Genomic DNA, 24381 nt, shown 5'->3' with positions numbered 1-24381 from the left:
AAATCTTGAATCCACTATTATCATCAATACTGAGGGCTCACTATGAGGTTCAGGAATATCTGCTACCTCTCTACCATCAGACTCTTCTGTAACAGGGCAATCTGTGTTGTGTTCTTATTAACAGAAGACATGGGAGCAGAAATAGGCTATTCAGACCATTGAGTCTGCTATGCCATTTAATCATGAGTTGATCCATTTTCCCACTCAGCCCCACTGGCCAGCCTTCTCCTCATAACCTTTGATGCCCTGATTAATCAAGAACCTATCATTCTCTGTTTTAATGCCTTGGTCTCTACAACTCCCTTTGGCAACAAATTCCACAGATTTACTTCCCTCTGGCTAAAGAAATTCCTTTGAATCTCTGTTCTAAGTGGACGCCCTTCAATCCTGACATTGTGCCTCCTTGTCCTAGTCTCTCCCATCATGGGAAACAACCTTTCTACATTTACTCTGCCCATGCCTTTCAACATTCAAAATGTTTCAAGGTGATTCCCCCCTCATTCTCCTAAATTCCACCAATTACAGGCCTAGGGCTGTCAATATTACTGCATATGGGTTGACTTCAAATTTTCTCAGTACACATGACAAGAACTTGAACACAAGAAAGGACATGTTGAAGGAGACTATAAATCTAAACAGAAGACAACAGGTATGGTATTGTTTCTAATCAGCATCAGAACATGGAGGACACAATCTCCATACCTGAACACCACAGGGATGTCCTCTTAGTCCCCTGCTCTATGCACTTTACACCTACAACTGTGTGGCTCAGTACAACAACAACACCAACTACAAATTCGCCAATGATACCACGGTAGTGGGTTGTACAAAGAAAAGTGATGAGTCAGCATGCAGGTGGGAGATTGAAAACTTGGCTGAATGGTGCACCATCAACAACCTTGCACTCAATGTCACCAAAACGAACTGATTGTTCACTTCAGAAAGGGAAAACCAGATGTGTACAATCACTGGAGGATCGGAGGTGGACAGGGTGTGCAAATTTAAGTTCTTGGAGGATATTTACTAGACCCAACATGGTAATGGCATCATGAAGAAAGCACATCCGAGCCTCTACTTCCTCAGGAGTTTGTAGAGGTTTGGTATGACGTTGGAAACCCTGGAAATTTTCTATAGATGTGTGGTGGAAAGTGAGCTGACCGACTGCATCATGGTCTGGTATGGGGACACCAATGCCCTGAGTGTAAAGCACTCCAATAGGTAGTGGACACAGCCTGGGACATCACAGGCAAAACCTCCCCACTAAATTTTAACATTTTTTTTTATTTTTCACACTATGAACCATACTAACCAAAATACACACAAACATTTCCCTCTTGAATATACACAGTCATTTTCTCCCCTTTTTCCCCCTCCCTTCTTCACCCCCCCTCCCCACCCACTCAACGTTCAACCTATATGATATATTAAACCCATTAAACAATGTCATCACACAATGAAAATAAACAAGAAATTTGTGTCTTCTACTTTTACATACTGGGTCAGTTCATTTCGTCTTCTTCTCCTTCTGTCATTTTAGGTGGTGGAGGTCTGTGGTAGGACTTCTCTGTTGTGTTCCATGTACGGTTCCGAAACTTGTTTGAATACTGTGATGTTGTTTCTTAAATTATATGTTATTTTTTCCAATGGAATACATTTATTCATTTCTATGTATCATTGCTGTATTCTCAGGCTATCTTCTAATTTCCAGGTTGACATAATACATTTTTTTGCTACAGCTAAGGCTATCATAATAAATCTTTTTTGTGCTCCATCCAAATCGACTGCAAGTTCTTCACTTCTTATATTACTTAGAAGAAAGATCTCTGGATTGTTTGGTATGTTGCTTTTTGTGATTTTATTTAAAACCTGATTTAGATCTTCCCAAAACTTTTCCACTTTCTCACATGCCCAAATTGCATGTACTGTTACATCTGTCTGATACTGTTGGGTCCCATTTATTTAACTTTTGGGGCATGGTGTGTAGCCTGTGTAACCAATTATATTGTATAATTCGTAACCTCGTGTTTATCGTATTTCTCATAGTTCCGGAGCATAGCTTTTCCCATGTTTCATTCTTTATCTTTATGTTTAGATCTTGTTCCCATTTTTGTTTGGGTTTACAGCTTGTTTCTTCATTCTCTTTCTCTTGCAGTTTGATGTACATGTTTGTTATAAATCTTTTAATTATCATTGTGTCTGCAATCACATATTCAAAATTGCTTCCTTCTGGTAACCTCAGCCTGCTTCCCAATTTGTCCTTCAAGTAGGTTTTCAGTTGGTGGTATGCAAACATTGTACCGTGAGTTATAAAATATTTGTCCTTCATTTGTTCAAAAGATAATAATGTATTTCTCGAAAAACAATTTTCTATTCTTTTGATCCCTTTTCTCTCCCATTCTCTGAAGGAAAAGTTATCTATTGTGAAAGGGATTAGTTGATTTTGCATCAATATTAGTTTTGGTAGTTGATAATTTGTTTTATTCCTTTCTACGTGAATCGTCTTCCAAATGTTGAGCAGATGGTGCAGTACTGGTGAATTCTTATGTTGCACCAACTTTTCATCCCACTTATATTGTCTATGTTCAGGTACCTTCTCCCCTATTTTATCTAGCTCTAATCTGGTCCAATCTGGTTTTTCCCTTGTTTGATAAAAATCTGATAGATATTTTAATTTTGTGCTGTTCTATAATAATTCTTAAAGTTTGGTAGCTGTAAGCCCCCTTGTTTGTACCATTCTGTTAATTTATCTAGCGCTATCCTCAGTTTCCCCCCTTTCCATAAGAATTTCCTTATTATTTTCTTTAGTTCCTTGCAGAATTTCTCTGTTAGGCGAATTGGTAACGATTGAAATAGATATTGTATCCTTGGGAAGATATTCATTTTAATGCAATTTACCCTTCCCCTCAGTGTTAGTGGTAAGTCTTTCCAATGTTTTAAATCGTCTTGTAATTTCTTCACCAATGGCTAATAATTTAGTTTGTATAGATGGCCGAGATTATTATTTAGTTGTATACCTAGGTATCGAATTGCTTGTTTGCCATCTAAATGGTGATTCTTTCTTAAACTTTGTGAAATCCGCATTATTCATTGGCATTGCTTCACTTTTATTTGCGTTGATCTTGAACCTCGATATTTCTCCATATTCCTTCAATTTCTTATGTAATCCTTTTATTGATATTTCTGGTTCTGTTAAGTATACTATGATGTCATCTGCAAATAGACTGATTTTATATTCCTTCTCTTTTATTTTTATCCCTCTTATTTTATTTTCTGTTCTTATCAGTTCTGCCAGTGGTTCTATAGCTAATGCGAACAGTGAGGGAGATAGTGGACATCCGTGCCTAGTTGATCTGCTTGATATATATCCATTTACTGTCACCTTCGCCAATAGTCCCTTATATAATGCTTTAATCCAATTAATATATTTCTCTGGTAGGTTGAACCTCTGTAGTACTTTGAATAAATAATTCCATTCTTCTCTGTCAAAGGCTTTCTCTGCGTCTAAGGCAACTGCCACTGTTGGCGCCTTGTTTCCTTGTACTGCATGGATTAAGTTAATTAACTTACAGATATTGTCCATTGTTCGTCTTTTCTTAATAAACCCAGTTTGATCTAGTTTTACTATTTTTGGTACACAGTCGGCCAATCTGTTTGCTAATAGTTTAGCTATTATCATAATCTGTGTTAAATAGAGATATACGATGCTGGTGTTAGTGGATCTTTCCAATTATTGCTGTTTTGCATGAATCTGGCATGTTTTGTGTTTCTTCAATCTGGTTCATTACTTCCAGGAGAGGAGGAATTAATGTCTTTAAATGTTTTATAGAATTCTATTGGGAGTCCATCCTCTCCTGGCATTTTATTGCTCGGTAGTTTTTTTAATATATCCTGTAATATATCCTGTATTTCCTCTATTTCAAATGATTTTATTAATTTATTTTGCTCGCCTTCTTGCAATTTCGTAAGTTCAATTTTAGCTAGAAACTCATCTATTTTGTCTTCTTTCCCTTCGTTCTCAGTTCAATATAGTTGCTCATAGAATTCCTTGAAGTTTTCATTGATCTCCGTTGTGTTATATGTAATTTGTTTGTCCTTTGTCCTTGATGCAAATACCGTTCTTTTAGTTTGTTCTGTCTTAAGCTGCCAAGCTAGTATTTTGTGCGTTTTTTTTTCTCCTAGCTCATAATACTTCTGTTTTGTCTTCATTATGTTCTTCTCCACCTTGTATGTTTGTAATGTTTCATATTTTATTTTTTTTTTCCGCCAATTCTCTTCTTTTTGTTGTATCTTCCCTTATTGTTAATTCTTTTTCTGTACTTAATATTTCCCTTTCCAGCTGTTCTACTTCCTGATTGTAGTCCTTCTTCATCTTAGTTACATAACTTATTATGTGCCCTCTGATGAACGCTTTCATTGCATCCCATAGTATAAATTTATCTTTCACTGATTCCGTATTTATTTCAAAGTACATTTTAATTTGTCGCTCAATGAATTCTCTAAAATCCTGTCCTTTAAGTAGTATGGATTTTTATCTCCATCTATACATTCTCGGTGGGATGTCCTCCAGCTCTATTGCTAATAACAGGGGTGAGTGATCCGATAACAATCTAGCTTTATATTCCATTTTCCTAACTCTCCCTTGAATATGGGCTGACAACAGGAACAGGTCTATCCTTGAGTATGTTTTATGTCTACCCGAATGAATATTCCTTCTCCTTTGAGTGTTGTCTCCTCCATATATCCAAAAGTTGCATTTCCTGCATCGATTTAATTATAAATTTGGTTACTTTGTTCTTTCTGTTAGTCTTTTTTCCAGTTTTATCCATGTTTGAGTCCAAATTAAGGTTAAAGTCCCCTCCTATCAGTATATTCCCCTGCGTATCTGCAATCTTCAAAAAGATATCTTGCATAAATTTTTGAACCTCTTCATTAGGTACATATACATTGAGCAAATTCCAAAATTCTGAATATATCTGACACTTTATCATTACATACCTCCCTGCTGGATCTATTATTTCCTCCTCTATTTTGATTGGTACATTTTTATTGATTAATATAGCTACTCCTCTGGCTTTTGAATTATATGATGCTGCCGTTACATGCCCTACCCATTGTGTTCCACTTCCATTAGATATGTTTCCTGCACGAATACTATATCAATTTTTTTTCTTTCTTCAGTAAATTTAACAGCCTCTTCCTTTTGATTTGGTTATGTATTCCATTAATATTTATAGTCATATAGTTCAACATGTCCATTTCATACTTTGTTTACCTCTCATTTCTGCTTCCTCATCACCACCTTTGCTTCTTATCCATTTCTGTTTTCTTTTTTTGAACACATTGTAAGACAACACTTCTAAAACATAAAATATTTCCACTATTCCCACATCTAAAATTCCCTTAACCCCAAATGTCCCCCCCCCCCCTTCTGAGTTGCCCCTTGTCCCTTGCCGGGCAAACACAACTCCCCTCTCCTTTTGGATTGCGAACCCGCTCACAAGCATCAACTGATTTTTGCAGTGACTGTTATTCTCTCCCACCCAGCCCACTCCAGAAAAGACTTTTATCTTCACATATAACAAAGCTCACCCTCTTAATTCCCTCTTACTTCCTTTCTTCCCTTTCTTCCCCTTCTTAGTTCTTACTTATACATTATTTTTCTTTATATGAAGTTTGTCATCATTCTTGTTCTTGTTACATCTCTTCATCTCTCTGTCTGTTTTGCAGGCATTCTGCAAATTCTCGTGCTTTCTCCAGATCTGAGAACAGTTTGCTTTGCTGCCCCAGGATAACTATTTTAAGCACCGCTGGATATCTTAACATAAATTTATAGTCTTTCTTCCATAGGATCGATTTTGCTGCGTTAAACTTCTTCCTCTTCTTCAGGAGCTCAAAACTTATGTCTGGGTAGAAAAAAATTTTTTGACCTTTGTATTCCAGTGGTTTTTTGTCTTCTCTCATTTTTTTTCTCCAATATATTTTCTCTTGTCGTATATCTCAGGAATTTTACTAGAATGGATCTTGATTTTTGTTGTGGCTGTGGTTTTGGGGCTAATGTTCTGTGTGCCCTTTCTACTTCCATTCCTTCCTGTATTTCTGGCATTCCTAGGACCCTGGGGATCCATTCTTTCATAAATTCGTTCATATCTTTGCCTTCTTCATCTTCCTTAAGGCCCACTATCTTTATATTGTTTCTCCTATTATAGTTTTCCATTATATCCATCTTCTGAGCTAACAACTCCTGTGTTTCTTTAACTTTTATATCAGATTCTTCCAATTTCCTTTTTAAGTCGTCCACTTCCATTTCTACGGCTGTTTCTCGTTCTTCCACCTTGTCTACCTTTTTCCCTATTTCTGTCATGACCATCTCTAATCTCTAATCTACTCACTTTTTCTTCAGTACCTTTTATTCTTTTTATATCATTAAATTCTCGTGTCTGCCATTCTTTTACTGCTTCCATATATTCTTCAAAATTTTTTTTATCTATGTACAGTCCATTCCCTTTATCTTCTATTTCTCTGTGCAGAGCTTAATGTTCTCCCTCCTCTTTCCCTGTGTCCACTCCAGGACCTGTGTCCTTTACCTCACTTCCGTGTATCTGTGTCTCTTCTGACTTTCTTGTTGGGCTGTTTATCTCAGTTTGCTGGGTATTTTTTTTTATGGTGTCTTGATGTTGGTCCTCTTCCTCTGGGCTGGTCATCTGCTGTGTCTCTGATTTCCTTTTTTCATTCTCCTCCCTTCCATTCCCGTTATTTTCTATATCTTCCCGCTGGGAGCCCTGCTATTGGGTCTTTCTCAGCTGTTCAAGCTGTGGAGTGGAACTCCACAGCTGGTTCCCCTTTCCGTCAGTGTTGTCTTTGTCATGCGCGGTTGCACACCTCTGTTTGGCTCCGTGAGTCATCTTTGTAGTCCTGCGTTCAGTGGGTCGCGACCCTGCGGGGGTTTCCACTGACCTCAGGGAGTTGGCTCCTCTTTCCACGGCGGGTCCCTGCTTCTTCGTACAGGTAAGGCCTTCACCATTCTCTTCTGGCATCTTTCCTTCTTTTCTTCCCATTGTTTTTGGCTTTTCGTTCTTTGGTACCATTTCCTCCACACCTTTATTTTTTTATTTGTTCTGGTTTATGTGTCTGTGGCTTTGCTTTTTCTTTACTTTTTTCCTTCTTTTCTGGAGAGGGCTGGTATTCTCCTACCGGCCACTACTCCATCACGTGACTCATCACCTCCCCACTATTGAGAACATAGAACCAGAGAACCACATAACATTACGGCACAGAAACAGCCCTCTCTGGCCCTTCTAGTCTGTGCTGAAGCATTTTTTTCCGCCCCACTGCCCTGCATCTAGTCCATAGCTCTCTATAAATCTCCCATCCATATGCCTGTCAAAATTCTTCTTAAATGTTAAAATTGAGCCTGCATTAACCACTTCAGCTGGCAGTTCATTCCACGTTCCCACCAAGAAGTTCCCCATCATGATCCCCCTAAACCTTTTCCCTTTCACTCTTAACCCATGTCCTCTAGTTTGTAACTCACCCACCCTCATTGGAGGAAACCAATCTACATTTACTCTGTCTCTCCCCCTCATAATTTTAAATACCTCTGTCAAATCTCCCCTCATTCTTCTACATTCCAGGGAATAAAGTCCTAAACTGATTAACCTTTCCTTGTAACTCAGTTCTCAAAGTCCAGGCAACATCCTAGTAAATCTTCTCTGCACTCTATCTTATTGATAACTTTCCTGAATTTAGGTGACCAAAATTGCACACAATACTCCAAATTTGGCCTCACCAATGTCTTATACAACTTTACAATAGCATTCCAACTCCTATACTCAATACTTTGATTTATGAAGGCCAATATGCCAAAAGCTCTCTTTACAACCCTATCCACCTGTGACACCACTTTCAGGGAATTATGTATCTGTATTCCTAGGTCCCTCTGTTCTACCACACTACTCAGTATCCTACCATTTACCATGTATGCCTTTCTTGGTTTGTCTTCCAAAATGTAACTCCCCTCACACTTGTCAGCATTAAATTCCATCTGCCATTTTTCAGCCCATTTTTCCCGCTGGTCCAGATCCCTCTGCAAGCTTTGAAAACCTCCTTCTTTATCCACAACACCTCCAATCTTAGTATCATCTGCAAATTTTCAGATCTAATTTACTACATTATTATTCAGATCATTGATATAGATGACAAACAACAATGGTCCCAGCACCGAACCCTGAGGCACACCTCTAGTCAAGTCTGAAAAGCAATCCACCACTACCCTCCGGTTTCTATCACCCAGGCATTGTCGAAACTTGCATTTAAATGGATGTCTTGTAAATGGGAGGCTTTACAAATGAGATGGGGAGGATTCTGGTCAGCATGTTCCTGCTCGAGTGAAGGGCCATGCTAGCAGGATTAGGAGACTCTAGTCTTTAAGAGATATTGAGGCTTTGGCCAGGAAAAAGAAAGAGACATAGTTCAGATACAGGCAGCTAGGATCCAGTGATTCCAATGAGAGGTACAAAGGATATAGGGGTACAATTAAGAATAGATAAGGGGGGGAAAAGAGCACATGTTAATATTGACAGATTCTAAGAAATTCTGATAAATACACATATTTATACATTCATATACAGGTATCCCCGCTTTCAAAAGTATGCTTTACACCACTTCGCTTTTACAAAAGAGTACCTTTTTATTGCTAAATTAAAGAAATCTGGAGGATTTTCACTTCTATGAAAAAGGCAAAAATAGCATTCAGCAGGCTGTCGGGAGAGCGTGGAGCAGTGGGATACATGTGGAGACTGAGAGTGGACTGTTGGGAGAGCGCAGGGCAATAGGATCAGTGTGGGCTGTCAGGAGAGCGTGGGGTAGTTTGTGTAGGTAATTTCCCATATATATTTTTTGGTAATTGTTTCTTCACTTTAAGATATTCCGGCTTACAAAAGGCTTCATAGGGACGCTCAACTTTTGGATAGTGGGGGATACCTGTACACACACACACACACACACACACACACACACACACACACACACACACACATTCACTCTCTCTCTCTCTCTTTCTCTCTCTCTCTCTCTCTCTTTCTCTCTCTCTCTCTCTCTCTCTCTCTCTGCTGCCCAAATACAATTAACCAACAATACCCATACGCTTTGAAGGATGGGAGGAACTGGAGCATGCAGTGAAATCCCATACAGACATGGGGAAAACATACAAACTCCTTACAGACAATTCCGGATTTAAACCAGGGTCACTGGTACTGTAATAGCATGGTGTTAACCACGATGTTAACTGTGCCACCTTATATAAAGAACAAAAGGTTAAATGGGAAGGGATTAAAGCCCCTTAATGATCAATGTAATCATCTCTATGTGGAAACACAAAGGAGATGGGCAAGGCCTTAAATGAATATTACTTGTCAGTATTTACTGTGGAGTAGGTCATGAAAGTTTGGGAATTCAGGAAATTAATTCAACATCCACATTACTATAGAGGAGGAGTTGACAGTCTAAAAGCTCATGGAGGTGGAAATATTCCCAGGGCCTGACCAAGTTTATCTCAGGATATTATGGGAAGAAGTTGCTGGTGTCTTGTCAGAGATATTTGAATTTTAGATAGCAATGGGTTGAGATACCAATAAACTACTGTTGTGCCTTATATACACCCGTGACTGTGGCCAGACAGAATTCCAATGCTATTTGCAAATTTGCCGATGACACCACAGTTATTGGCAGAATCACAAAAGGTAATGAGGAAACGAACAGGAGGGAGATAGCTCTTTGAGTGGCGTAACACCAACAACCTTGCGCTCAACGTTAGCAAAACTAAGGGGATGATTGTAGGCTTCAGGAGGAAGACAGGAAAGCTCGATCTGGTCCTTATCGATGGCTCAATAGTGGAGAGGGTCCAGAACTTCAAATTCCTGGAGGTCAACATCTCTGAGGGTCTATTCTGGAGTGTTCATGTCAGTGTAAACATGAAGAAGGCCCACCAGCAGCTATACTTTGCAAGGAGATTCAGTATGTCACCAAAGACTCTTGAAAACTTCTACAGGTGTACCGGGGAGTCCATTCTGGCTGGCATAGAGACCCCAAAGCTCAGGACTAGAAAAAAAACAGTGGGTTGTTAACTCGGCCTGTGACATCACGGGAACCAGACCTCACTCCATCGAGGACATCCATAAGAGGCGGTTTCTTAAGAAAGCTGCCTCTATCCTAAAGGACCCCCACTACCCAGGCCATGTCCTCTTCACTCTGTGACCATTGAGAAAAAGGTATATGACCCTGAAAACAACCAGTCAGCGGCACAAGGACAGCTTCTTCTCCGCTGTCATCAGATTCCTTAATAATCAATGAACCAAAGACACTGCCTTATTTTGACTTTTCGTGCACTATTTTTATTTATTGTTGTAAGGTGGTTTATATGAATGTTTGCACTGTGACGCTGTCACAAAACAATACATTTTGTGATTTGTTCATGACTATAAATTCTTCACAAGGTCAGACCAGGGAACCACAGGCCAGTGGTGGGAAAGTTACTGGAGTGAATTTTATGACAGGTGTTATGGCAAGGTTATGGACAGGGAGGGGTTATGGACCACATGCAGACAGATGGAATTGGGAATATGGTCCACACAGATATTGTGGGTCAAAAGCTCTGTCCCAACGCTGTACTGTTCTGTGTCCTGTTCTCCTTGATGGATATTGTGCAATTAACAAGTCTTCACCACTCAAGCTCAGCAGTATTACCATTTCATAAGACCATAAGTCATAGGAGCAGAACCAGGCTATTCAGTCCATCGAGTCTGCACCACAATTTAATCATGAGATGAACCATTTTCCCACATAGCCCCACTGCCCGGCCTTCTCACCATAACCTTTGATGTCCTGGCTAATCAAGAACCTATCAATCTCTCCCTGAAATACATCCAACCACTTGGCCTCTACAACCACCTGTGGAAAAAAAATTCCACAGATTCAACACTCTCTGGCTAAAGAGATTTCTCTGCATCTCTGTTCTAAGCAGACATCCTTTAATCCTGAAGTTGTGCTCTCTTCTCAGAGATTCATAGCATCCCTTAATCTCCTCCCAGTTTCAGATAGTCCTGTGTTAGGACATAGAACATTAGCAGCACAGAACAGACCTTTCACACTTAAAACATATCTTTTACAAGTTGAGTACCCCTTATCCAAAATGCATGGGACCAGAAGTGTTTTGGATTTTGGATTTTTTTTGGATTTTGGAACATCATTTTAAAAATGCACTCATTCACTCAGACCTAAAGATATATGCATTCGCATTACAATATAATCCTACCTCAACTTACGGCACATCGAGTAACATTCAATCACAGATACGTCCGAAATCACCATAAGAATGTCAGTGAAAATGACATTACCCAATCCTGGACACCAAAAGCGAAATAGTTAATTGCTCAACCCAGGGAACTGTTGCGTTGAACAAGAATTTGCCTGGGTCCAATTTTCTTTAAAATAAAACTAAAGCAACCCTTTACTTGTCTCTCCACTTGCTGGCATTGGTTGCAATCTAAACCCATGAAAGTCCACACGGTTCGCAGTTGTAACCGCCCTCTAATGTCTGAAACCTCACCTCGTCAGAACTCGAGAGTGAAGCTGAATGGTAACACACAAGTTGAAAACATAAAATGCTTGTGCAAGTTATTAAGAGGGCTTTTACGCTGGTCATTAACATGCAAAAAAAAACTTGGTGAACTCACTGACATTTGGTCTCCTGAAATCTACTAAACCAAATCAAAGCTGTCAATGTATGTGCTGCCCTCTGAAGACATCGCTTCCTGTGGTCTTAGCATAAGGGAGTTTATCTGAAGGGTATCTGTCATTGAATTTGGGTTCCCTAAGACCAAGATACATTTGACATTAAAACATACAATGATCGACTTCCTACAATATATATGTGGTGCACTGAGGTAGCAGCAAGCAAGCACAAACTCAAAAGACTGGCTTTATTCCAGTAAATGTCAGAACACCAGTTCATGCCTTGGCGGCTCCCCGTGTGACTGGCTCAGGATGGGCCGGCTCAGGTTTATATTCAGGTTGGCTGATTGACAGCAGGACAGGTGGAGTCAGCCCCTTAGGTGGGCTCCAGGTACAGAGATCGCCCCCCTGCAGTCGGCTGTTGGTCATATCACCAGCATATAATGCACTATTTATGTCTGCTACGTCCCGTTCCCCGATCGGGATTTCTGAACTCTATCACATATTACCTTAGGGGAACTATGGACAAAATAAATGTTTCGGAGTTTGGATCCTTTCGGATTTCGAGTATTCGGATAAGAGGTATTTATTTACCTAGTACTGATTTACCAAGCACTTTATTAATCTGAAATGTTAACCAGATCTCGGTCTTCCATCGTTGAGTATTGCAACATTATTTGGAGTGTTTTTTTACAACTTTTCAATGGATTTATTCCACTACCCTACTCTTCATGGATGGTTTTGAAAGTGTTTGCCCAGGTACTTTTTAAACATTGCAAGAAATTCTGTCTCCACCACTCTTGCTGGTAGTGACATTTTTTAATTCTTGGATTTAAATTAAATTACCCATTGCTCCTCTCATTTAAACATTTCTGCACTGGAGAATTATGTTAATAAGTAAATACACTTTTATACTCTTTTCAAAATCGGCATTGAGTTTTCCATTTTAATTCCTGTCTCTTACTCTTTTCCATTGCAGGTCTAAACCCAGAATCGAAACCATCATGACGACAGAATATGTGTGGTCACCTGAAGCAAAAGATGACCTGCCTGACAGCAGCAATCAGCTGTGCAAGCACTTAGGTAATTAATCTGGTGTGATGTCCACAAAGACAGTTCATTGCACCAATGAAGGAAAGGTTCGATCACTCAGGCTGAAATAGTGCAAGATGTTCCTTTGAAACATGAGTGGGATTTGCTTCAGGGTATGTCGTGGGCAAAGCAGTCAGCTGGTGTCACAGATGGAAGGTGCATCTCTTCAAGGGCTCACAATATTTATCAGATTCTCTGCCCATGTAATGCAATTGTCAATGAGGTGGGCATAAAAATATACATATTCAGTTCGCGTTGGGGTGAGAGCAATACAGCACTAGCGATGGGATTGGGGTTCGAATCCCACGCTGTCGTAAGGAGGTTGCAAGTTCTCCCCGTATCTGAGTGGGTTCCTTCCATGGCTACGGTTTACTCCCACCGTTCAAAATGTACCAGGGTTGTAGGCCAATTGGGTGCACAGGCTTGTGGGCCAAAAGAGCCTGTTACCGTGCTGCATGTCTAAATTTAAATTTAAAATATAAAATGTAATTATTTTGTTTGCAATAGATAACGCATGATCTGGTTAAATTGGAAATACTCGTTTTGCCAGTATATGTCGATGAGTTGCTAATGCATACAAAAAAATTGACATAAATGGAATGACAGGGATGACAGGTGAACAATGTTCTCATTGGTGGCTGTGTCCAATACAATTTTTAAAAATTTAGACTTACAGCACTCTAACAGGGTCTTTCAGCCCAAGAGCCCCATGCCTACAATTAATCTACAATTCCCTTATATTTTTGAAGGGTGGGAGGAGAGCAGAACCCCCAGAGGAAACCCTCGCAGACACGGGGAGAATGTATAAACTCCTTACAGACAGCGCCGGATTCGAACCCGGGTCATTGGCGCTGTAATAGCATTACACGAAATGCTGCACTAACCCTGCTGCCCAAGTATAAAGTATATGACTTCCTAAGTTTGCCGCCAAATGTTCAACATTTCATTCCTAAAAGTATTCTAGAGCACCTCACCTCTCAGGTAACATCATAACATTCCCAAGGTGTGGCCACCAGAACATTCTGAGGTTACTTTAGTTGTATCCTGATCAGAGATTTCTCAAGGTTCAGAATCAGAACTTGAATTGTCACAAGCACATTAAAAAATTCGTCATTTTGTGGCAGCATTACAGGTCCAAAAAAAAGTTACATTTAAAAAAAAAATATTTAGTGCAAAAGAAGAAAGTGAGATAGTGTTTGTGGTTCATTGTCCATTTAGAAATCTGATAGTGAGGAGATGAAGCTATTTTTGTGCCGTTGAGTGTTGATCATCAGGCTCCTGCACCCCCTGCCTGGTGGCAGCAGGGTGAAGAGGACATGGCCTAGGTGGTGAGGGTCCTTGATGATAGAGGCTACTTTCTTTTTTTAAATTTTTTAATTTTTCACACTATGAACCATATTGACCAAAATACACATAAACCTTTCCCTCTTGAATATGCACAGTGTCATTTTCTCCCCTTTTTCCCCCCTCCCTGAGGCTGCTTTCTTGAGACAGAACCTCTTGTAGATGTCCTTAGTGGAGTGAAGACTGAGGTTCATGATGGCGCACAGGCATGTTCATAACTCTCTGTAGCCTTTTCCTTTCCTGTGCATTGGCACCTCCATACACTCCTGTGATGCAACCAGTCAGAATGCTTTCCACGGTACATCTGTAGAAATTTGCAAGAATCTTTAGGGACGTACCAAATCTCCTCAAACTCATGATGAAGTAAATCCTTCACAGTTATTTCCCTAAGTTTGTATTTTGTATTATATGTCGATATCAACCATAAACTACTCTGGGACACCAAAAGACCTGTCTGCACTACTGAAATGTCACTACTATTTACTTGCACAAACTGCAATGGTGAAGAAATTTACTGTTGTGTACAGAGAAGCTGATGTTAACATGAACATAAGACATACAAGCACAGTAAGCTATTCAGCCTCATTTTATGGAGTTGTTTTGCCACTAAATAAGATCATATTGATCTAAATCCTAGCACCACTTTCCTGCATTCATCGAAACATAGAAAAATAGGTGCAGGAGTCGGGCATTTGGCCCTTCAAGCCTACACCGTCATTCAATATGGTCATGGCTGTCAGCACCCGGTTCCTGCCTTCTCCCCATACCCCCTGATCCCCTCTTAAATATTGACAAGGAAAAGGCCTCAACTACTTCCTGTGGCAAAGAATTTCACAGGTCCATCACCCTCTGAGAGAAGAAAAATTTCCTCATCTCAGTCCTAGAAAACTTACTCCTTATCCTTAAACTGTGACCCCTGGTTCTGGTTTTTCCCAGCGTTGGAAACAACCTTCCTGCGTCTAGTCTGTCTAATCCCTTAAGAATTTTATATGTTTCTATTAGATCCCCCCTCAATCTTCTAAATTCCAGAGCATACAAGCCTAGTCTATCCAACCTTTCTTCATATGCAAGTCTTTCCATCTCTGGTATCAGTCTACTGAACCTTCTCTGCACCCCCCTCCATGGCGAGGATGTCCTTCCTCAGATAAGGAAACTAAAACTGCACACAGTACTCCAGGTGTGGTCTCACCAAGGCCCTGTCCAGCTGCAGCAGGATCTCCCTACTCGTGGACTCAAATCCTCTTGCTATGAACTCCAACATAGCATTCACCTTCCTCACCACCTGCTACACCTGCACACCCACTTTCAATGACTGGTGCACAGTGACACCCAAGTCTCTCTGCATCTCCCCTTTTCCTAAACAGATACCATTTAGATAATAGTCCTCTTTCCTGTTCTTACCTCCAAAGTGGATAACCTCGCATTTATCCACATTATATTGCATCTGCCATGTCTTGGCTAACATTCAAATCACTCTACATCCTCCTAGAATCCTCTACACAGCTAACCCCCCTACCCATCTTCATGTTGTCTGCATATTTTGAGATATTGCTATCTATTCCCACATCTAAGTCATTGATATATATTGTAAACAACTGTGGCTCCAGCATGGAACCCTGTGGTACCCCACTAGTCAATGGCTGCCATTCTGAAAATAACCCATTTATTCCTACTCTTTGCTTCCTGTCCATCAACCAATTCTCTATTCACCTCAATACCATACCTCCTATACTGTGTTTTTCAAGTTTGTATGCTAGTCTTCTGTGTGGCACCTTAACAAATGCCTTACTAAAGTCCAGATATACCACATCACTGAATCCCCCCCCCACCCATTCTACTGGTTGCATCCTCAAAAGCTCTATTAGATTCGTCAGACATGATTTTACCTTCACAAAACCATGCTGACTCCGTCGAATATATTCAGTGACAAAATCGCCACAGCAGAAATATACTCACCAGAAGCTTGTTGAGTCTTTGGAATTCCAACTTAAATGACTGCCTCATTTTGAGACAATTGCGTCCAGTTCTATATGTCCCAGCTAAAGGAAATATCAACTTTGCCTCACCTGTCGAGTTTCTTAAGATCATTGTACCTTGGATCAAAGTAGCTGGAGACCATATATGAAGCAGGAATTTAAAGTCATGAATTGACAGGAGATTTCCTCCAGGTGGAGAGTCAAGAATAAGAGAACTTGGACAGAAGAGAATTTGTATCCAAAAGTGACACAAGGAGAACATTTTCATGCAAAGAATATTTAGGAACTGTAATGCACTGCAATGTAAATTATTGGAAGCAGCCTCAATTCTGATGCTTGGAGAGGGAACAGTAGGGTAAGCTTTTGGAAGTGTTTAGAGAGGCAAACTAGGTCTTGCATCAAGCTAGCATGTACTAGCATGTACTAGGCAGCCCATGTGACCTCATCTGTCCAACGGCCTTTTGTAAATCTGTGGCTCAAAGGTACTTGTGATCATCCTTCCCACACATCAACATGCATGACAACATCAATCCAGCAGCTCTGCATATAAACAAAGGAGTACTTAGGGCTACTTGTCAACGATCATTTTTGACAGTAACAGATTGTGTAAAAATGTTTGGCATCTTGTTTTATTTATATTTGCTTTCATGTTCTGTGCTCACTGGACCGAGCCAATCCAGAATGACAAGGACAGAGAAAGTGGGTTAATGCAGATTCTTAATCATAGATGCAGGTGTTGTAAGGTCAGAAAATAATAATCATCTCTGATTTTTTTTTCCAAAAATACAGATGAGGAGCTGTTTTCTTGAATTAAGTCATTATATGGGATGAAAGAATTTCTGTAATGATGCAAGATGGCAACTCCAAAACTGTAAATTGTAATTGCATAGGAATGGTGATTATAGAATTTCAAGCAACAATGACCATTTCATTGGAGAACACAAGAAGGAAAAACTATAAAACACCACAGCACAGAAACAGGCCCTTGTTCCACTGACCTTCACCTGGACCATATCCCTGATACCCCTCCCCCATCCATGTAAGCATCCACATATTTCTTAAATGTCAAAATTCCGCCTGCATCCACCAATTCAGCTGGTGGCTCGTTCCACTCTCTACCTCTCTCTGCATGAAGAAATTTCCGAAGTTCACCCTTAACCAATGTCCTCTAGTTTTTATCTCCCCTAACCTCAGTGAAAAAAGTCTGTATTTATTATGTCTACACCCCTCATAATTTTCAAATTAGAGTAGGCATCTAGACTATTGAGCTTGCTCCGCCATTCAGTGAGATCGTGGCTGACCTGGCTCTGGACTTCACTCCACTTACCCATTCCCCATGACACTTAATTCCCCTATGATTCAAAAATCTATCTGTCTGTGCCTTACAAATATATAATGAGGCGTCCACTACTGCTTCACTGGACAGAGAATTCCAAAGATTCACTTCTTTGGAGGAAGCAGTTCTTCCTCATCTCTAACTTCACAATACTCCCATGATTCTTGAGGGTTGTGTCCCCAAATTCTAGTCTCACCTGCCAGTGAAACAACCTCCCTGCTTCTATCTTATCTATTCCTTTTATAATTTTATACCTTTCTATGAGATCCTTCCTCACCCTTTGAAATTCCAATGGACATGGCCGCAGGCTACTCAATCTGTCCTCATTGGTTCTGGAAGTGAGGGAGTTAGCCTATCTGTTGAATTTCCTCTGCACACTTCCAAAGCCACCGCATCTTTTCTAAAGTAAAGAGGCCAGAACTGCACGCAGTACTCTAGGAGCAAGCTCTCCAATTGTAGCAAAACCTCTCTGGTCTTAAATTCAATCCTTTTAGAAATGAAGACCAACATCCCATTTTCCATCTCAATTATTTATTGCAATTGCAAGGTATCCTTTTGCAATTGCCTACTGCAATTTTTTTTTTTACCATTGAAACAATAGTCCAATTCACTATTTTACTTTGCAAAGTGGATGCTGCCATAAAAGGAGTGTTACCCAAATGACTGTTGCCTTTGACATTTCTGGATGGTAAAGATTGCATCCTTTCCTTGTCAAGTAAACTTTATTGTCATCTGATTGCACAAGTACAACCCCACAAAACAGCATTCTCTGGTCCTTGGTACAAAACACAGAGACACTCAACCAGATATTCTTTCTTTTTTCTTTCTTCTTCTTTGGCTTGGCTTCGCGGACGAAGATTTATGGAGGGGGTAAAAAGTCCACGTCAGCTGCAGGCTCGTTTGTGGCTGACCAGTCCGATGCGGGACAGGCAGACACGATTGCAGCGGTTGCAAGGGAAAATTGGTTGGTTGGGGTTGGGTGTTGGGTTTTTCCTCCTTTGCCTTTTGTCAGTGAGGTGGGCTCTGCGGTCTTCTTCAAAGGAGGCTGCTGCCCGCCAAACTGTGAGGCGCCAAGATGCACGGTTTGAGGCGTTATCAGCCCACTGGCGGTGGTCAATGTGGCAGGCACCAAGAGATTTCTTTAGGCAGTCCTTGTACCTTTTCTTTGGTGCACCTCTGTCACGGTGGCCAGTGGAGAGCTCGCCATATAATACGATCTTGGGAAGGCGATGGTCCTCCATTCTGGAGACGTGACCCATCCAGCGCAGCTGGATCTTCAGCAGCGTGGACTCGATGCTGTCGACCTCTGCCATCTCGAGTACCTCGACGTTAGGGGTGTGAGCGCTCCAATGGATGTTGAGGATGGAGCGGAGACAACGTTGGTGGAAGCGTTCTAGGAGCCGTAGGTGGTGCCGGTAGAGGACCCATGATTCGGAGCCGAACAGGAGTGTGGGTTTGACAACGGCTCTGTATACGCTTATCTTTGTGAGGTTTTTCAGTTGGTTGTTTTTCCAGACTCTTTTGTGTAGTCTTCCAAAGGCGCTATTTGCCTTGGCGAGTCTGTTGTCTATCTCATTGTCGATCCTTGCATCTGATGAAATGGTGCAGCCGAGATAGGTAAACTGGTTGACCGTTTTGAGTTTTGTGTGCCCGATGGAGATGTGGGGGGGCTGGTAGTCATGGTGGGGAGCTGGCTGATGGAGGACCTCAGTTTTCTTCAGGCTGACTTCCAGGCCAAACATTTTGGCAGTTTCCGCAAAGCAGGACGTCAAGCGCTGAAGAGCTGGCTCTGAATGGGCAACTAAAGCGGCATCGTCTGCAAAGAGTAGTTCACGGACAAGTTTCTCTTGTGTCTTGGTGTGAGCTTGCAGGCGCCTCAGATTGAAGAGACTGCCATCCGTGCGGTACCGGATGTAAACAGCGTCTTCATTGTTGGGGTCTTTCATGGCTTGGTTCAGCATCATGCAGAAGAAGATTGAAAAGAGGGTTGGTGCGAGAACACAGCCTTGCTTCACGCCATTGTTAATGGAGAAGGGTTCAGAGAGCTCATTGCTGTATCTGACCCGACCTTGTTGGTTTTCGTGCAGTTGGATAATCATGTTGAGGAACTTTGGGGGACATCCGATGCGCTCTAGTATTTGCCAAAGCCCTTTCCTGCTCACGGTGTCGAAGGCTTTGGTGAGGTCAACAAAGGTGATGTAGAGTCCTTTGTTTTGTTATTACACACAAGACAAACCATACACATACAGGACAAGTTATTCATCTATACAAATAATTAAATATTGTTTCATGAATATGAATGTTTCAGGTGATTAGTGTGAGCAGGTCCTTTGGTCATTCAGCATTCTCACTGCCCATGGAAAGAAGTTGTTTCTCAGCCTGGTGGGGCTGGCTGTGATGCACCTGTATCTCTTTCCCAATGGGAGCGACTGAAAGATACTGCGTGCAGGAAGGAAGTGGTCCTCCATGATATTGTGCGCCCTCTTCAGACAACAATCCCAGTGGATCACGTCGATGAGGGGGAGGGAGACGGGTGACTCCAGTGATTGTTTCTGCCACTCTATTGATTGATCTCTGATCCATTTCTCTGCAGCATCCATTCTACACTGTAATGTAGCTGGCCAGAAGGTTCTTGATAGAACTCCTGTAGAAGGTTAACATAATGGTGGCCGATAGCCTTCCCCACTTCAGTCTTCTCAGTCCCTGTTGCGTCTTCCTGACAAGTGAGGAGATGATGTGTGTCCACGATAGGTCACTTGTGAAGTGAACTGGGGAAGCTGAGGTAAGGCCTCTGTCATTCAATTTGAAGGCAGTTCACCCTGTGATCATTCCCACTATTGGTGGGCCCTCGTGAATGAGTTTCATGAAGTTGAACAACTATTATTCTGATGAAATGTGTACACTGTTTCTCTCTCCCTTGATGCCACATGACCTGCAGTTTATCCAGCATTTTTTGTTTTTTTTCCCAGTTAACAGCATCTATTGTTTTCTTTCCAGTAAGAGTTTCCAAGAAATCTAACACCCAGCATCATATTCTTTTGACTATGGTCACTTTTTATGAGTCATTGACCTTCCTGTTTTGAAAGAAACTGAGGTCCACACATGGATCCCACAATGCCACATGCATGGGGTCTTTGTCAGCATGCAACCTGGTCAAATCCATGTGCTAAGCAGGATATCCTTGAGTATGGATGTAGTAGGGCTCTGTAAAACATGGCATGTAACATTTGCAAGGCAGTGCCTGAATGATCCTGAGGGCGAGAAGTTATCTTCATAGTCACGTGCTTCAGGCACACCTAAGTGGCCATAAAAATGGCCATTGCATCCTGGAAGAGGTTGGAGAGCAGAAGTGGAAGGAATAGAACATCCTGACTGGAGACATTCTCCACTGCCCCTCCTGGTGATGAAGACTTGCCTTAGAGGCCTTCCCTCTTGCTTCTATTGTACGCTAGGCCCACTATTAAGCCTTCAAGATCCACAGCAATAAAAGCCAGTGTGGACTTCTATGTTCACTTCCAAAGGCAATAAGCATCCTTTTTGCATTCCTGGTCATTAATACTCAGGGAATATGCTTTGTGCAGATTCGTAAGAGCAGTATCAAATCTACATTGAATCATGAATTAACATCACTTTGGTATATGTTTAATCCATGCTTAAAATTTGACTTGGTGGCTTGAACTAAGCAATATAAATTTGTGATATCTTTGGTGTTAAATAGGCTTTATGCTTGCTCCAAATCTTATCACTTAAAATTGCAGCTCATCGTTTATTTTTTGGAGTGGAGGTAATCTGCGGGACAAATGGGAAGCTCTTCAACCTACATTTCTTCACTCCAAAACCCGGATCTCTCTAATTTATCTATTGATCAAGTGTGCAGATGATGTCTGCATGTGTACAAGTTCAAGAGCTGAGTTGCCAGTAATCATCCACTAATGCAGTGAAGCATATCTGATCAATGAGCTTTATTCTAAACATCTCCAAAACAAAGATCCTCCATCAATTTGCCCCTGCTACACAACGCCATGCCTTGACAATAACATCCTGCAGCAAGACCTCGGGAAATGTGGACCATATTTCAAGGGTGGAGAATTAATGTCGCAAATATTGATGAAGTCTTGCATTGAATAAAGTGTAGCCGGACACCCATTGGCCATCTGAGGAAATTAAAATGAACAACAAAACATCAAATGTGGTACAAAGCTCATGGTCTACTGGTCAGCAATGGAGAGATACCATTGACAGTGCTTCCATGAAACAACCCAAATCTTTTGACAGGATAAGTATGGTTATACTGCTGCCTTCATCCTAGTCGACATCTTCAGCAATCAGGCTATATTTAACTTATCATAGAAGCATAGAACATTACAGCGCAGAAAAAAAAGGCATTTCGGCCTTTCTAGTATGTGCCAAACGATTAATTTGCCTAGTCCCTCTGACCTGCACCCAGTTCATAACCCTCCATACCCTTTTCATCCATGTACCTGTCCAAATTTTTCTTAAACATTAAAATTGAGCCCACATTCACCACTTCAGCAGGCATCTCATTCCACTCTCCCACCACTTTCTGTCTTAAGAAGTTCCCCCTAAACCTTTCCCCTTTCACCCTTAACCCATTTCCTTTGGTTTGTATCTCACCTACCCTCAGTGGAAAAAAGCCTACCTGCATTTACTCTGTACCCCTCTATCAAATCTCCCCTCACTCTTCCACGTTCCAGGGAATAAAGTCCTAATCTTCTTGTGGGTTTTCTCTGGGGCATCTGGTTTCCTCCCACCATTCAAAACATTCCGGGGGTGTTGGTTAATGGAGTGTAAATTAGGCAGCATGGATTCATTGGCAGAAATGGCCTGTTGCTGTGCTGTATGACTAAATTCTTTTTTTGAAAATACATTTAATCTTTCCCTGTAACTCAGTTCTTGAAGTCCTGCCTGCCTGCTTTTTGCTCATGTCTTGAGAAAAGACTCAATCTTGAAACATTGGTTATGTACATCTTTACCTCCTATAGATTATGAGTTCCTCCAGCATTTCTATGTTCTTACTACAATCACAGCAACTGCAGACCGTGTTTCACTACAACTGTCCACTCTGAATGTGGAAGGAACTTTGGGAAGAGCAATTTTTTATGAATACGCAATAAAAAGTGTGGAAGAAGCTAACCTCTGGTCATCACAGCCCACCCTCTCAAGCACCTCCTTCCCCATTTGTGACAGGTCTGATAATGGCCTCATTGGCCACCCATATGGAACTTGAGTGGAAACAAGTTCATCCTCAACCTGAATGTCAGCCAATGAAGAAGAATGCAGTGCAGACATCACACCATCAGAATTGCGCACAATTGAGGACACTGAGCACTGAAAACAATGCTGTACCATTGAATGAATATTATCCTCCTTTGGCAGAATGAAGATACGAGGCAGGATCCATGCACCCCCTGCTGTTTGAATCCAGACCTTGCTCTCTGTTTATTAGAAAGTGATTGTGAAGACCTGTATTTCTTTCTGACTTCATTCCACTCATTTCTTTCTTTTCCAATATGCTTGTTTTCTCACCTGCAATCACATGACCATGATACAGGAGCCGAAGTAGGCCATTCAGCCCATCAAGTCGATCCATTGTCTCACTCAGCCCCACTCCCTGGCCTTCTCCCCATAACCTTTGAAGCCCTGGATATTCAGATAATTATCAATCCCTGCCTTAAATACACCCAGCAGCCTGGCCTCCACAGCTGCTGTGCCAGGAAATTCCAGAGGTTCACCACTCTCTGGCTGAAGAAATTCCTCCGCATCAGTGTTTTAAATGGGTGCCCCTCAATCCTGAAGTTGTGCTCCCTTGTCCTTGACTCAGCTACCATGGGAAACACGTTTTCCACATTCAATATGAGTGTGGGAACCAAATATTGATCACAACCAATCAATATTCGGTTCTCACTCAAAATTTTCCCTAACACGTGCTGAGAATTTATATTCTACAGAGAATTTATATTCTACAGATTGGACCTGTTCTGGAATACATCAAATTGAATAGCCTCCAGGCTGCCTTATACTGAACTGCGTGGGAGGGCGTAAACACCAAATTATTATTGAGATTCATTCACAAAGGGAGCAAAAGAGTGATGTAACTCACAGACGGGATTACCTGCAACACAGGCTAAATTTCGTTGTCATATCAGAGCAGCTCATCAAATCGGGTGATGACAGACATCAGCAGCCTACAAAGGTGTGGCTTGCTGGACATCACAGCTCAAATTAAGTAAATACACCTTCAACATTTTAACCTGCAGGTATTTCAGAACAGTGCCCGAGTGATGTCCAGGATATCCAAGACTGCATCTTCAAAATGCTTATCATGAATCTTTATTGTCAGTAGATAGTGTGCTCCAGCAGGGACAGCTTGGCAGAGGACCTTTTATTCTGAGGTTGCCGATTGAGAGGACGATTGTTTGCTATACCTGCTGCTGAAGTATTGAAACTTTTTGTCCAGATTTGCATCGCTTGCATACTGCAGCTGAACCATTGAGGTTCAGGTGCACTGCTTCTGGATTGCAGTTGTGCACGTTAAACTGTTTTTTCCATTCGTTCTGAGGATTCGTTCTACTGCCACATCAGGTTTATTGGAGGTGTGGTGTAACATTGTAATGAGAAATGCTGGGCAAGGTGTTGGGACATTGGTGCATATGCACACTAATCTTCACAGAAATTGGTTCTGTGGTAGATTGGGTCAGTGTCATGGTTTCTAATTATACCATGGAGAAACATTTGATGAAATCAAATTTCTGAGGCCAGCCATACAGGAGGGTGGATTTCCCAGCCTTCCTGATTGACATTATGAGCTCATTAAAGTTCATATATGGCAGCTGATACTTCTCCTCTTCTCTTTCTTATGGTTGGTGCATGGTTAAGAACATTTCT

The 24381-nt window shown here is 41.3% G+C and overlaps 1 protein-coding gene across 2 annotated transcripts in view; it reads left to right on the top strand.

The window, feature by feature from the left end:
* The window catches only part of ppp1r17 (protein phosphatase 1 regulatory subunit 17), a 91882-nt gene that overhangs the window by 25520 nt on the left and 41981 nt on the right, over nt 1–24381 (top strand). For both annotated transcript variants that reach the window (XM_069915387.1, XM_069915386.1), the window contains exon 2: nt 12707–12810. In XM_069915387.1, coding sequence (XP_069771488.1) covers nt 12732–12810 — 79 coding nt within the window. In that variant the 5' untranslated portion in view covers nt 12707–12731. The remainder of the gene's footprint in view (nt 1–12706; nt 12811–24381) is intronic.

This window comes from Narcine bancroftii, chromosome 2 (assembly GCF_036971445.1).
Source record: "Narcine bancroftii isolate sNarBan1 chromosome 2, sNarBan1.hap1, whole genome shotgun sequence".
Taxonomy (NCBI): Eukaryota; Metazoa; Chordata; class Chondrichthyes; order Torpediniformes; family Narcinidae; genus Narcine; species Narcine bancroftii.
The sequence above is the reverse complement of the archived record's forward strand: the minus strand, read 5'-3'. Positions and strand labels throughout refer to the sequence as shown.